General features: G+C 36.2%; 3 protein-coding genes across 9 annotated transcripts in view; 2 read left to right on the top strand and 1 right to left on the bottom strand.

Annotated features, from left to right (window-relative positions):
• The first annotated feature begins 2503 nt into the window (after positions 1-2503).
• LOC111442723 (bidirectional sugar transporter SWEET2) lies at positions 2504-6117 on the top strand. Its single transcript, XM_023080218.1, has 7 exons — positions 2504-2803; positions 3444-3480; positions 3573-3789; positions 3868-4026; positions 4113-4232; positions 4330-4478; positions 5863-6117. Exons 1-6 carry the CDS (start codon positions 2749-2751, stop codon positions 4441-4443), a joined length of 702 nt encoding a protein of 233 aa, XP_022935986.1. The 5' UTR covers positions 2504-2748; the 3' UTR covers positions 4444-4478; positions 5863-6117.
• A 302-nt stretch (positions 6118-6419) lies between these two features.
• LOC111442724 lies at positions 6420-7490 on the bottom strand. Of its 2 annotated transcripts, none has more exons than XM_023080219.1 (2): positions 6959-7490; positions 6420-6566 (listed from the first exon to the last, which is right to left on the bottom strand). In XM_023080219.1, exons 1-2 carry the CDS (start codon positions 7389-7391, stop codon positions 6493-6495), a joined length of 507 nt encoding a protein of 168 aa, XP_022935987.1. In that variant the 5' UTR covers positions 7392-7490; the 3' UTR covers positions 6420-6492. The 2 variants fall into 2 exon arrangements, with proteins under 2 accessions (XP_022935987.1, XP_022935988.1); XM_023080220.1 differs by having other exon boundaries at positions 6466-6566; positions 6969-7490.
• Positions 7491-8865: 1375 nt separating this feature from the next.
• LOC111442705 (protein FLX-like 1) overlaps positions 8866-15587 on the top strand; it is a 9539-nt gene continuing 2817 nt past the window's right edge. Inside the window, exons 1-6 of one of the 6 annotated variants that reach the window (XM_023080184.1) lie at positions 8868-9081; positions 9176-9303; positions 9693-10294; positions 10391-10557; positions 11398-11480; positions 13147-13314. In XM_023080184.1, the coding sequence (XP_022935952.1) occupies positions 9301-9303; positions 9693-10294; positions 10391-10557; positions 11398-11480; positions 13147-13239 (948 nt within the window). In that variant the 5' untranslated portion in view covers positions 8868-9081; positions 9176-9300 and the 3' untranslated portion in view covers positions 13240-13314. Of the gene's footprint in view, positions 9082-9175; positions 9386-9692; positions 10295-10390; positions 10558-11397; positions 11481-13146; positions 13562-15587 lie in introns of those variants that run through there. The other 5 variants (XM_023080187.1, XM_023080185.1, XM_023080188.1 and 2 more) reach the window with 5 other exon arrangements.

Genomic DNA, 15587 nt, shown 5'->3' with positions numbered 1-15587 from the left:
TACGCAAAATAAGATTGTTTGAAAAGAAAGTTACGCAAAATTAGACGTTGCGTTCACGTTTAGGATTTTTTTAGGCTTATTTGATTACGGAAACTCCGTTTTGAATTATCCAAATTAATAATTGGACTATTATTTTATTCTTCAAAACCTAACTGCCATTTCCTCTATTTATAATTCTTTTTTTAATTAAATAAATGTTGCTTCTCACTTGTATCAATTATCATTTTCTAAATCAATTTAGACCCTTTCTTATAATGCCTCGAAAATTTAAGGGTTCTTTTGCGAGGTTCATCCACGGAAGGTGAGTCGGGGTCTAAGATCAGGTCAAAGAGGGTGAGTCAAGGTCTAAGATCAGGCCAAAGAGGGTGAATCAGGGTCTAAGATCAGGCCAAAAGGCGTAGTTGATAGATAATAGGTGAAAATTCATGTACTACCCTTTATTGGTCCCAAGGGACAGAGGAGGCTAGGTTAGTCGAAAGATGGTTATCGGTTCAATGACGCAAGGTGCCCCTGTTTTTTCAGGGTAAGAAGAGGTAGAGAAAATACCTCGAGCCAATGTTCGAGTACCAAACACTACGGCGCTGAAGTAACCCATGTCATACTCTCAGGAAAAACTCAAACGACCTTCAATAAAAAGAATTAAATAAAAACCAATAAATATCAGTTATTTTAAAATTGATCGATCATTGAGGTACTATATCAAATCATTAGCTCTTAAGGGGGTGATTACTGTCTTTATCCATCAAATTATATATCAAAATTGGCAGATGAATAAGATAGTGAAAAACAAGACAAAGTCATCAATATCCGAAGAATATTAAATTAATGATTAAATACACGTCAGCCTAGATAACGTTGACGAGAATTATAAGTTACGAAATTTTAAATATTTATTTCACATCAGAATTAGCAAAAGACAATTGTGATTTTGCTGGTGAAAGCAATTTTGTAAAGATTTTGAGCCAATAAAAATTTAAAAAAAAAAATAATAGAAAAGTCCTAATTTCTTCTCATCTTATCTGATAGGTGTTAAATATATTAAGTGGTGCAAATTTCTTTAAAATAAATTAATTCACAATAAATTATGGCTCTTATACAATCCCCTCTCTTCCTCTCATTTTATTATTATTATTATTATTATTTTGGATTATTTATTTTGTATTTTTTTTTTTATTTAAAAAAAAATGGTCCACACGCTTTATTTTAGATGTAATATCTAAGAAAAAGATTGATTTTGCTTATTTGTCTTTTTTTTAAGTGCTGGCAAAAAACACGTGCACGGCACGTGGAATAATTTTGTTTTCAAGATAATTATTTTTTAAATTTTTTTTATTTTTATATCTTATTCTAAAAACATTTATCTTTGAAATTGAGTTTATTATTATTATTTATTTAAAAACAATATTTTTTTGGTATTTGTATATAATAAATTATCTATGGAAAATAATCATTTAATTATTTGATTATTAATGACCAAACAATGAATAATATGATACGACTAATATTTGTGTAAATTAATTTTCAATTGTTTTTTAGCTAATTAGACAATTTATTATTATTAAACTCACACCACTAAAAATGAAAAAAAAAATCAAATATTGACGTAATAATAAATTATACGCATTATTATTTTAAAATTAAAAAAAAAACATTACGTAAACTATCTAAGTCAACTGTCAGTAGATATTATCGTGTTTGGATTTTTTCTTTTAGATTTTCTTTCGAGATTTCTAAAACGTGTCTATTAGTGAGAGATTTTCACATTCTTATAAATAATGTTTTGTTTCCCTCCTTCTCCAATCGAGACGTGGTTCTCACAATCCACTCCTTCAGGGCCCAGCGTCTTCGTTGGCACTCGTTACTCTCTCAAATATTATTTCTTTTTGTATTTCTCTCTCTTCATTTTCCCTCGTCCCATGTGTGGTCGTTCACCATTTTTTTTTTCCTTCTTTAATTCAATTGATACAATATATAATAATATGCATCGTAAAAAGGGGAAAAATGTGAATATCACTCCGAACAGTAAAAGAATTCAAATATTGTTGAAAAACCCATTAACGATAAACATTTATCACAATTAAACTTATGATATAGAGACAAATTGATTGACGTTTTTCACTTAAAATTAGACAATTTCCAGACATGCCCTTAGCTCGAGCCTATAATTTCAATTATTTTGAATTAGACGGTCGTATGCGTCGGTAGTGCTAGAACTTCAATCACATTACTTCTCATTTGAAACGAGTGGCCTAATTTTCATAGACCAAATAGTGATATGAACGGCGCAAAATAAAGGAAGGGTCCGACCCTTTTATGTGCACGTTGTTTAACTCAACTTGACAACTTGTCCGACTGTTTCTATAGCTGTTGAGTTTCCACGTAAGACGGAGAGTGTCTTGTCCCAATCCGACAAACTTTCCATTTTTTTCTTCCGAATATCCATGTTTAATCCTCTTCCAGCCAATAACCACTCTGGTTTTTTAACATTAATCTCTGTTTAATTCTCTGTTTGTTGGGTTTATAAAAAGGGGCGTTTCCCATTTGATTGCTTAATGAAATCCTCGTAAAATAGCATTTCCTCCCCATTTATTCGCCTCTCTGAATTGGGTCTCTGTCAAAGAATCGTCTTCCTCAGCAGTTTGATTTCAAAATCCTCTGTAAATCGGTGGTTTTTAGTGCTTTTATATTCCTTCTGACGGCGGCGGCGGAAGAGACGAAGAGTCTTCTCGTGGCTTGAAATCATTATAGATGGTTCTTCTCGGCTCCATCTTCTCAATCTGCAGGGATGCAGCCGGAGTCGCTGGTATGCTTCCTTCTCTCTGTTTCTGGTCTAAATTCCTCCATTGATGGCGGCAGAAGCTCGTTTTCTTGGTAAAACCTTGTGGAAATGGATTTTTCCTTCCATTTCTCCATACCCTTTTGAACATAGATAAGCCCCAACATGGTGGATTTGTAAAACTTTGTAAAATTTGAGGCAAATTCTCACCAATAAACCTAAACATATTTCATCTCTAGAGCTGAACTTCCATTAAATGCTCTCATATCAAATGATAAGCAGCCGATCATATCAAATGATAAGCAGCCGATAAGCAACAACGGCAGAATGCAAAAACCTCTACTTTTCTTGAAACCCTTTATTCAAAAACGTCTAGGTAGAGGTTTCCACACCCTTTTAAAGGGTGTCTCGTTCTCCTCCTAACTGACGAGGACATCACATTTAGGTGTTAAACCCATTGATTCAATTAGCCTTGATTTATCTAATTCCTTGAGATCTAACAGTGACCATCATTGATTCCAAGTTCAAATTAAGAGTTATTCCTACGAGATGTTTGCACTTATTAGAACATGTTCAAATTATGAGTTATTCCTACGAAACGTTTGCACTCATTAGAACATGTTGTTGATGCATCAAACATACCCTAAATTGGCTTATTCATCTGCAGGCCACATATTTGCATTTGGGCTCTTCCTCTCACCCTTGTAAGTCACACCCATCTGTTCCACTACAATTTGTAGCTGAATTCATGGAGTTTGAAGCCATTATATTCACCATTTTGTTGCTCAATATGCAGAGATACATTCCGGCGTGTTATCAGAAACAAAACAACAGAACAATTCTCGGGTTTGCCATACATATATGCTTTGTTAAACTGCCTTATTTGCTTATGGTATGGCACGCCCCTCGTTTCTCCAAGGAACACAATGGTCATGACAGTCAACTCAATCGGCGCTGTCTTTCAGCTCGCCTACATCATCCTCTTCATAACATATGCTGAAAAGGGCAAGAAGGTAGCCACTTGTTCATCCATGATATGAACTAGCAATTGTCAAAGATCTTTTACTTAATGAAGCTTTCCCTTTTAACAGATCAAGATGCTTGGATTGTTGCTTGCTGTGTTTGCCTTCTTTGTTGTTATTGTTACTGGGAGCTTACAGATACCTGATCTCCCGTTGCGTCGGAATGTCGTCGGGATCTTGAGTTGTGCATCGCTCGTATCGATGTTCGCTTCTCCGTTGTTTATCATTGTAAGTTTAGATCTTTGTCTTGTGTTCTGTTCTACCTTCCATTGTTGGTTGTTTTGAGGTTTGCTTACTTTTGTTGTTTGTGTTAGAATTTGGTGATTCGAACGAAGAGTGTGGAGTTTATGCCGTTTTATCTCTCGCTTTCGACGTTCCTTATGAGTGTATCGTTCTTTCTCTATGGATTGTTCAATTACGACTTGTTCGTTTATGTAAGTGTTGTTCTTGCTTATTTTCTTTGTTTGTTGCGGTTTTAGTTGATCGAGTTTGTTTGTGATGTGAATGTGCGTTTTTATTGTTGAATCTTAGGCTCCAAATGGGATAGGAGCTTTGTTGGGGATTGTACAATTGGTGTTGTATTTTTACTATAGTCGTGTTGCTAAAGAGGAGGCTCAAGAACCGTTGATTGTATCGTATGCTTGAATACGTGCATTGCGCATTTACGTGGTGATTATGAGGTAAGAGTTTGAACTTTGTGTACTTTTCCATCTATGTTTGTTAACTGTAGAGGTTAAGGATTTAGTTGTGAGATCCCACGTCGGTTGGAGAGGAGAATGAAACATTTCTTATAAGGGTGTGGAAACCTCTCTCTAGTAGATGCGTATTAAAACTGTGAGGCTGATGACGATACGTAATGGGCCAAAGCGGACTATATCTGTTATGGTGGGCTTGGACTGTTACAAATGGTATCAGAGTTAGGCACTGAGGACGTTGGACCTCCAAAGAGGGTGGATTGTGAGATCCTACATTGGTTGGAGAGGAGAACGAAACATTCTTTATAAGGGTGTGGAAACTTCTCCTCAATAGACGCGTTTTAAAATCGTGAGGTTGACGACGATACATAGCGAGCTAAAGTAGACTATATCCGTTTGGGTTGTTACAAATGGTATCAGAGCTAGGCACCGAGCAGTGTGCTAGCGAGGACGGTGGGCCCCCAAGGAGGGTGGATTGTGAGATCCCATATTGGTTGGAGAGGAGAACGAAACATTCCTTATAAGGGTGTGGAAACTTCTCCTCAATAGACGCGTTTTAAAATCGTGAGGTTGACGACGATACATAGCGGGCCAAAGTAGACTATATCCGTTTGGGTTGTTACAAATGGTATCAGAGCTAGGCACCGAGCAGTGTGCTAGCGAGGACGCTGGGCCCCCAAGGAGGGTGGATTGTGAGATCCCACATTGGTTGGAGAGGAGAACGAAACATTCCTTATAAGGGTGTGGAAACTTCTCCTCAATAGACGCGTTTTAAAACCGTGAGGTTGACGGCGTTACATAGCGGGCCAAAGCAGACTATATCTGCGTGAGTTGTTACAAATAGTATCAGAGCTTGGCACCGAGCGGTGTGCTAGCGAGGACGTTGGGCCCCAAGGAGGGTGGATTGTGAGATCCCACATTGGTTGGAGAGCAGAACGAAACATTCCTTATAAGGGTGTGGAAACTTCTCCTCAATAGACGCGTTTTAAAACCGTGAGGTTGACGGCGATAGGTAGCGGGCCAAAGCAGACTATATCTACGTGGGCTGTTACAAATGGTATCAGAGCTAGGTGGGCTGTTACAAATGGTATCAGAGCTAGGCATCGAACGGTGTGCTAGCGAGGACGCTGGCCCCCAAGGAGGGTGGATTGTGAGATCCCACATTGGTTGGAGAGTAGAACAAAACATTCCTTATAAGGGTGAGAAAGCCTCTCCCTAGTATACGCGTTTTAAAACCATGAGGTTGATGGCGATACGTAACAGGCCAAAACGGACAATATCTACCAGTGGTGGGTTTGGGTTGTTAGTTTTATATACACAGTGTGGCAAATGAGAGGAAAACCAACCGAACTTTCTTTGTTTACCACAGGAATCGCAGATTTCGGAGGGTTGATCGTTGACGTGTCGTTGTCGTTTGACTCGACGTTAGCCAACGAACCGTTGTCTGGCCGTGTGATTTGTTGTAAAATCAGCCTCTCATTCATTTTTCCAGTTAAGTTGACTGATTTGTGTTTTTTTAGCGGTCAATCAGTCGAAAGATTCTCAAGCGTGAAGAACATTGTAATATCTTATAGCCTTGTGATTGAAAAACTTTGTTCGTTCAATTACAAGCTGTTTGTATTTGGCAAGATCGTGTACTAATTTCTTACTCGATCCACTTGCGCAGATCAAATATAAAGCTCATAGTTGCTCGTTCTTAAACGTTTGGCTCACGAGTTAGATCTGTATGATCAAATCTCGGTCATTGATTTGTCTATCATACAAGCAATATGAACTTTTTGTTTCTATAACTCATGTTTCAAGTTGTTATTATAAGCTTGAAAACCATATTCTTTTAGTTCATGTCGAGGTGATGTTTCTAGTCGACTGTCTATCTGAGTTCTTTTATGCAACGTAAAAATGTCGAGAGACACGAACAAAAAGTTGACAACGTGTAAAAAAGGATTCCAAAAGAAGAAAGGGATATTACATCGGAAAAGCTCACCCCTTTGTATAATCTTTACACCTCTTTTTGAAGATTCCCATAAAAGAGGAAGCGCATTAGAGTAGATCCTTCAACCTCGTTTACCCGACCTATACAATGCATTACGAAGTCAATATAGTTCAATAGTAATTGACATTAAATTTGTTGGCGGTATCAATTTTAACTCTGAATTTTTTAATTTACCAAATTAAATTTTCAACTTAAATAAGATTTATAATATTTTATTATTAGTTTAATATATATATATATCATGGATTATTGTTATATGTAAATTAAGTATATTAATTTATGGAACTGATAGAAGAAAATGTTTTTAAATACTTAAATTATAATATTTTATTTTATTAAATGAATAAAATTAAGTTGCAATTGATCAAATAAAAAAAAAATTGTTAAAATTAATATTCATAATTTTAAGGTAAAAATTATTTTATTTTATTTTTATTTTTTATATTTTAAGAAAAACTCCGAAAGAACTTACGAAGCAGCACCTTGTAACCGTTTTCCATGGCGGCAATTTGATCCTGCAGCAACCTTCCCCTTTCGTCGTACAGAATAAGCCCACTGTATTTCAGCATCTCACACTTTTCCCCCATTAAAATCGGCCGTTGCCACACCGCCGCCGTCGAATTCCGGCTTCCGAAATCTTCCCCTTCCCCTTCTCCTTCGCCGCTCAACAGCCGCTCTGGCGTCTCTCCGCCGCCGCCGCTCACCTTCCGCCTATCCGCTGCCCCCTTCCACCACCACCTCTCCGCCGCCTTCGTCTGTCGGCGCTCTGTCTTCTCGCACTTCCTCTGTTTCGCCCACGCCGCCGCGCAAAACCCTAGGACGGCGACCGCCGTGCACGTTAAGAGAATGAAGGCTTGTTGCGTTGAGAGCTTCCATTTGTCTTCTAAATTCCACAGAGCTTCCATGGATTCCTAGAGATGGGAGGAGGAAGAACCGTTTGGAAATTATTTAAATTATGAATGTACGTATGGTATTTTTCCATGTGAGAACCACCGCTAGGGTTGAGCCGTTGGAGATGTCTCACCGTCTGAAGCAAGTATTTAAGAGGCTTCACGGACATTGGAAGGTTGCATTAAAAACATGGTCCATTCTTGTGTTATGATTACATAGCACATTACGGAATACGTATGAACGGAATGTGATCAACGATTTGTGGTATATAAATGATGACAACGAGCTCGAGTGGTGTGTGAAACCAATGGCAGTGGTAGGAAGGCTCATACCCAAGTTTGATATAAGAACGAATCACTATAAGAAGAGTAAGATTCAGATTACCTTTTTGATCGAATATCTGAAGGGCAAGAAAATTGTTTGGAAATCGAATCACACTCCATGAGTAAGATCGATTATGTCCAGCTTGAATGATTCTTGTTGATCAAATATCTCAACGCAAGAACACTTGATTGAGATTCGAATCACTCTACAACCAAGATTTGATATTGTCAAGCTTGAATGATTCTATATGCAACCTAAACTACATAAAATTACAAAGAAACTTAGTCATCGGCTAAAGAAAGCACAAATTCTCATTTTATTGCAATTTTCAAGTCTACTTACATATAAAACATACATGGTTATATATCGCCTCATAATGAAACGAGTAAAGAGATTCCAAGAGTTGTAACATTATATTGTATTATTATATGTAAATGTAACCCAAAATAAATAAAATGTCTTAAAATATATTAATGAAATACAATAACTCTAAATTACTATAAATTGTAATTTACCAAAAATTTATAACATGAAATTTCGTTCTTTTTCAATGTGACATGAATTGAAAATATTTTTGATAATTTGAACAATATTTTCTTCACATCTTCATTAAATTATATTGTATGATTGATGTCTTTTGGTTCATATCAAAGTTGGATGATGGCGTCTTGCTATTTGTAAAAATACAAGGAAGATTGTTGTGAGATCTCACGTCAGTTGGAGAGGGAAACAAAACATTTCTTATAAGGATGTAGAAATCTCTCCCTAACTCTTATACCATATTTGTATTAATGACGTTGGACCTTGAGACGATGAATCGCAAAAACTCACATAGGTTGAAGAGGAGAACAAAACCTTCATTATAATCATCTTCCCGTGCATAGTTGGGGAAGATTGTTAAAATTATTAAAATTTTAAATTTTATGTAAAAATTAGTTAAAAAAAATTAAAATTTAACAAATAAACTCTTAAACTCGTGTATTTAAAAAATAATAAATTTATTAGATAGAAAATTAATTAATTTTGAATATATAAAGTTTGAGAAATTGTTAAATACTAATTAATTTTATTTTTTATTATTAATACAAATTTGAAGAATTATTAAATAAAAATATAAATTTATAAGTTAACTAATTTTATTTATTAAACTTCATTTACGTCAGCTTTTGAACGAAGTCGATTTCTTCGTGTCGAAACAGGCGGTAAAAAACGAACAAAAGGAAGAGGGCGCAAAAAGAAACCCAGTTCTAGGGTTTTGTTTTTTCTTTGATTTTCAACCCAATCGAATTGATGAGATGACAATTCCCCAACTCTCAATTACCTGAGTTCCTATAGCCTCCTACTTGTCCACTCTCCATCAGATTCCTTCTCTACGGGAAGGTCAGTATCTGGATTTCTACCCGCTGTGTTGTTTCATTGCTCATTGTATTCGTGTAGAATGAAAATCCGTTCGTGTTAAACAATGAATTTTCAGTTTCGTATTCTACATGGTTGGGCTGATCGGAAGCTCGGCTTGCCAAATTCTTCGGGGGTGTATGGCATTCCGATTGCTTTGGACGGAGTGGCTTTCCTCGCAGCAGACAGAAAGCTGGGTTCTTGATGGTTATGATAGTCCTATTACAGATATATTTAGAATGGGGGAGAAATTGAAATGTAACTTGTTTTTGGGTTTTGGGATTTATCGATACGTACGTTAAGGGTTTGGTTATTGATTCGATATAAATGGGGGATTGGGTCTGATAAATAATCTTTCATACTGGCGATTGTATGTCTGCTGGAATGAAAAATTATTTGATTTCTTTGGGCTTACATAGTTTTTCAGATTCTTTAAATCGTTGGTTGGCTACTTGTTTTTTGCTCGGGGTGTTAGAATTGAGTACTTCGTCTGCTTGATTTTCAGGATTACATGTGGTCTATGAGCACTTTATATATTTATAGTTCTATTAATTTCTTGATACTTCATTAATTTTCTTTTGGTTTTTCATTCGTAGATCATGTCTGGAAGAAATCGAGGACCACCGATGCCACTAAATGGTGTGCCTCACGGTGGACTACCACCTGTTCGCGAACCTCATTTTGGCAGAGGCCTTGGGCCAGTGCCACATCCAGCGCTTCTTGAGGAAATCAGAGAATCACAGTATGGGATGCATCCAGGATCCCTTCCTCCACACCCTGCAATGATCGAGGAGCGTCTTGCTGCCCAACATCAGGATATCCAAGCTCTTCTTCTCGACAACCAGAGGCTAGCTGCCACCCATGTTGCTCTTAAGCAGGAACTAGAAGCAGCCCAGCATGAGTTGCAACGCATGGCTCATGTTGCTGATTCCTTACATGCAGAAAGGGACATTCAGATGAGAGAATTATATGAAAAATCAGTAAGACTAGAAGTTGATCTGCGAGGAGTTGAGACTATGCGAGCAGAGCTTCTTCAAGTTCATTCTGATGTCAAGGAATTAACTGTTGCAAGGCAGGAACTCACTGGTCAAGTACAAGCAATGTCACAGGATCTAACTAGAATGACTGCAGATTTGCAGCAGGTCCCTGCTTTGAAGGCAGAAATTGAAACTGTGAAGCAGGAATTACATCGTGCTAGGTATTTTAGGGTATTCTTAACTTCAATGGTGATATAAGTTGTTTTTTTTAGATATTTTGTAATTCTGATTAGCGTGTATATATTTTGCATATCAAGAGTTGCAATTGAGTATGAAAAGAAGGGATATGCGGAGAATTATGAGCACGGTCAGGTTATGGAGAAGAAACTGGTTTCAATGGCTCGGGAGTTGGAGAAACTTAGAGCTGAGGTTGCTAATGCAGAGAAGAGAGCTCATGCTTCTGCTGCTGCTGTTGGAAATGCTGGTATGCACATTCTTTTGAGTTCCAAATGGGTACTCTGTTTTAATCTAAGATCATATTGAAGAAAATTGTAGTTTAAAGAAACTCCTCACATGTGAACAAAGACAAAAGAATAGTTGCAATTCAATTTGATGCGTACCATTTAGAAGTTAACCATGGTATTCACATGTCATTTACTTAGCCTCCCCCTTGTATCTAGATGCATGGCTGAGTAATCTCTGTGAAGAACAGTTGATTGTTGAAGTGAGACACTATTATATAATTAGATTTTGAAACTGCTGGACATTGCGTACTGAATAATTGAAATACTCTCTACCATCAATGTTATTTCCCCACAACTTGATGCTGGATATAATATTGTTGCAGACACGTGTTTGGCTTACATCAAACCCCCTCATCCATATTCATGTCCTGGCAAGCTGTTATTTGTCTGGAGATGAATTTCAAATATGATGGGAAAAAAGGCCTTTTTTTTTTTTGAAGAGAGAAAATTTCATCGATGAATGAAATTAATGGATTAAGAACACCTAACACCTAAAACCTAACGGTGAATTACAAGAAAGCTCTCCAATTAGAAATCAACGAAGAAAAACTACTTTAATAAAGAATTGGTGTTTTCACTTACAACAGGACGTCGTATGAAAGAGAATTAAATTCATAAAATTATCAAAGGCAAAGAAAGATTCTCAGGGTATTTTGCCTTTCCTCTCGCCCCAAAGAAACCAAAGGAAAACCCTATAGATCACATTGTTTAGCTTTGTGCAAAATATTTCGTTAATTTGAAAATGTTCTATAGATCACATTGTTCTATGTTCTCTCTGATCGTGGTAATAATTTGTCTAGCTGCTGGGTACGGTACAAATTATGGCAATGCTGATGCTGGATATGCGGGAAATCCATATTCTTCGAGTTATGGCTTGAACTCCGTAAGTTTTCACTCTGTTTATTACTTTTGCTTTAGGTTGTATGAATACACTGCTATGTGCAGGACATATCCACTTTGTTTATTACTTTTGCTTTAGGTTGTATGAATACACTGCTATGTGCAGTACATTTCAGCAAGAAAAAAGGTTATAGCGTGGATAAACAAAGTCTATGATTCAGCTTTTGGGGAAGGTGGATGAATATTTTTGGAAACAAATTATGAAAACAATGAAAATTTGGATAATTTTCAGAAACTTCAGATATTTCACAAATCGGTAAACAGTAATTCATACCTAAAGTTAATTTTGTTAAGAAGACACAAACTGTAATAGTCAATTTAGACACTATTTATATATATTAGGTTAATATTATTTAGATATTTTGTGCCACACATCACAACCCTGTTCCTCTCCCCGTTTCCCTCTGCCAATCCCAACCAGGGACAAAGAAACAAAAGCAAAACCAAAGATGATTACAAGCATATGCTTCTATTATTTGCAAATAAGACAGCAATTCACGTTATTTTTTTAATTCATGCTTCATTCTATTAAACTTTCAAAATTTTAGGTTAATATAATTTATAAATTTTGTGCCATGCCTCACAACCGTTTCTTCTCCCATAGGAAGCATGTACACATTGTTTTTTTACTAGTGTTTGTGTTGGACATGGATACAACTGGACACACGAAAATCCATGTCTTTTTTTTATTTTAAGTTTTAAAATTTCAGACATGTGATGGACACACACAAACACATACAAAACACAAACCGTTCAAATTGGCAATATCATTGGAGAGTGGCATTCGATGACAATGTTAGTCAGAATGGTGATGTTGGTCAGAGGCAGCGACAATGTGGCGATGAAGGGAAGGAGATCAAACCAAACAACTGTGGAGGGAGGAGAGTAGAATGGGGGTGAAGGGGGGACATTATTTAGGGTTTTTTCTTTTAAATGGGCTGTTGGTTCTTTTAATAAAATTTAGTTTGTTGGTTTTTAGTAAGCTGTTGGCCCTTGTCTTTGTGGAATTTTAGTGGGCACTAGGCAGTAACTTCTTGGGTTTTATGTACCACTACATTCAATGGCTATTTAAATTTTCGTTCATGGTTCTTTTTGTTTTAATTATTTTAATAGTTAGTAAAAAACTTTTTGGGTTTGATCTTTTAATATTATCTTTCTTTTGTTTAAAAAAATAACGTGTCCTCAACATATCCATGTCCTACATTTTTCAGAAATTGGCGTGTCACTGTGTTTGTGTCGTGTTGTTTCCGTGTTCATGTTATGTATTCCATATCCGTGTCCGTGCTTCTTAGACTCCCCTCATTTCCCTCCCACCTTGTCTTAGGCTTTACACCTCAATTGCCTTGCACATTTAAAATATCTGCCAAACCAACCAAGGACAAACAAAGAAAAAGTACAACCTAAGATAATTACGAGCATGTGCTCCTATAAAACAAAACAAGCTAGGTTTCAATAAAACAAGGTTGTCATAAAACAAAGTTGACATATACACCCAAAGCCTTTTTGGATCGTTTGCAATTCTGTGCAAGCATGTTGGCTTTTAGGGGTCTTTGCTATACTTCTCATGTACCATTCTTCTATGTCTCTTCCTTGATTCCTATATTTTTCGTTCTTTTGAATGGTGTATTATGTTTTGCTGTAAATCATAGGTGCAGTCTGGTACCGATGGTTATCCTCCATATGGACCTGGATCTGTTCCCTGGGGTGCATATGACATGCAACGGGCTCAAGGACATAGATAGACTGATGAATTATGTCCTGCTAAGATGTTTCTTGTGGAGGGCTTGAGGTTCAAATCACAAAGCATTGATAATTAGGTTTGGATCTAAAGTGTTGCTTTGTGATAGAAATTTTTGGAGATTTGCTTATTAACAGTTTTCATGCTGTACTTGAACTAGACCGATTAACTTAGCCTGTTGATGCAATATGCTACTTTTAGTTTCATATTATATATATTTCTCTGTATATGCCTTTCTGCACATTCCAGATGTGATATTTATTTTTCATTTTGATTTTGATTACTTGGAACGTTGAAGATTAGATATATATTTTTTGAATTGTGAATCTACATTGCAGTTCTTTTTGGTGTGTAAGTGCAGATTTGCTTATACATTTTAGTTAGCAGCTTCAAGGATGAAGTTCTAAGAATTAGACAGGCTTGGTTGTGTTCCCTGCACACCTTGTGGGATTTAGTCTCTCTTTCTTTTGACAGGGATCCTCACATTGGAGGTGGATTGGTGATTTCCTTTTTTTCTTGGGGTTTAGTTATGTTAATTATCTAGTAGACGAAGTTTCCTGTTGTTAACTGAATAAGTGATCTTTGTATTTGGTAACCATAATGATGTCTGGAAACCTTGTTTTTCCTTGACTTCCTTTGTGCTCTTGTTCATATGTCAAATTGCCAGGTTAATGTCTATCAAGTATATTATTAGTTCTTTGTTACTATTTTTTTTTGAAGGTCAACTGCAAGAGGGTTTAGAAATACAAGTAGGGTAAGCCATTCAGTTGGTTTACCCTCTTCATTAATTCTTAACACACATCGGAATTATCTTTAGATTAGTGCTTTGGAAGCAACTTTTACGGTCATGGTTGATTTTGTCCATTAGTATCTTCCTTCTCCAATCATTAAATACTATCATTGAATTTTGTTAATTGACCAAAAAAACTGTAACTTTCGGTATTGGTGCGAGGTTACAAAATGTAGATCAAGTGATTCATTAGCCTATGCGACTTGTAGTTGGAATCTAGCTGTCTAGGAGTTCTGGATTTAGTACATTTAGTTGTGTGGAGTTCAGGGTTATACTTCTAATTCTTTAGTTTATGGTGCTTGAAATTGTGGATTGAAACATGGATTTTATAAGAGGTGGAGGCTAGAGCAATGATATAGGCTTGCCAAAGATAACATATATTTATAATTGTAAACAATTGTAGTTTGTGCACAACTCCTGGCTCCAACCACACAATTTTCTAGTTACCTGGGTGTCCAGCCCCTACTTATATCATCCATGGAGAGGAGTTGTATACCTTGAGGCTGTCTCCAATAGACACTGAGGAGTAATCTTTCTATCAAGAACCTTGAACTTATGTCCTTTTGGAGAAGGATAATCATCTCTCAGATATTGGTAGCCCTTACCTGCCCGGGCTCCAGCCACAACTTTCAACAGAGATGTACGTTACTGCACCTTATACTTTGATCTGCCTTGTGGGCCTCTGTGAAGGCGATAATTTTATTTTTTATTTTTTGGATTGAAAACAGAAAGGTGATCGCTTTTAATACTCTGGTTTCTTTTTCTCTAGTTTCCTGTATGCAACTAAGCTTTTTCCTGGTTTGTTCTTTTTAAAATTTTGTCCCTGAAAATGATAACATGTTTATGGTTTCATTTTTCTTTCCGTCTGTTTGTTTATATAAAAATTTTGTATATGAGCGATTCTATTGAATGCAATTTTCATATGAATAATTTTTTTAGTTTTTAAAATATTTTAATTGTGGGCTATACTTCACATGAGGATTGACATTTCAGTAGATATGCAAAGGCCCTTGGAATTAGTGGAGTGACAATTGGTTTCCAACTTTTTGAACAGTCACCTATGGGTATTAAGTACCTCACAAGTTTCTACTTCTAGATTATCATATATTGCCGTGTTGAGAAGTTATCTTATTTTTTATTCTGTTGGTGGTCAAAAGGTGAGATTTTTGAGTATTTACATTTCACACAGACAGAGAGAGTGAGCGTTGTTGGTAATCTATTCAATCCATTTAGAGAGTGCCTTGGGAAGGGACTGTACCATAGTCTAAAGAGAAGGTATAAAGTGGCCTTAAATATGTGAAACGTGTGTTCCACCCATTTTGATCTTCTATCATCTGTGTCCTTCCTTTCCTTGCCAGTTAGATTTCTAGGAGTTCGAATCCGGACTTTAAATGCAAGAATCGGTGAGCTCTGTTTCCTCAAACTTCTAAGAGAGTTCATTCTCAACACTTTCCCATTAATTATTTTGGTCTATTCCTTGTATAGTTTTGTTATATTGCTATCTCTCTTTCTTTCTTTTTTTTTTTTTTTTTTTTTTTTTTTTTTTTTTTTTTTTTTTTAAA

The sequence above is a fragment of the Cucurbita moschata genome, unplaced genomic scaffold (assembly GCF_002738365.1).
Source record: "Cucurbita moschata cultivar Rifu unplaced genomic scaffold, Cmos_1.0 Cmo_Scf00005, whole genome shotgun sequence".
NCBI classification, from domain to species: domain Eukaryota; kingdom Viridiplantae; phylum Streptophyta; class Magnoliopsida; order Cucurbitales; family Cucurbitaceae; genus Cucurbita; species Cucurbita moschata.
The sequence above is the reverse complement of the archived record's forward strand: the minus strand, read 5'-3'. Positions and strand labels throughout refer to the sequence as shown.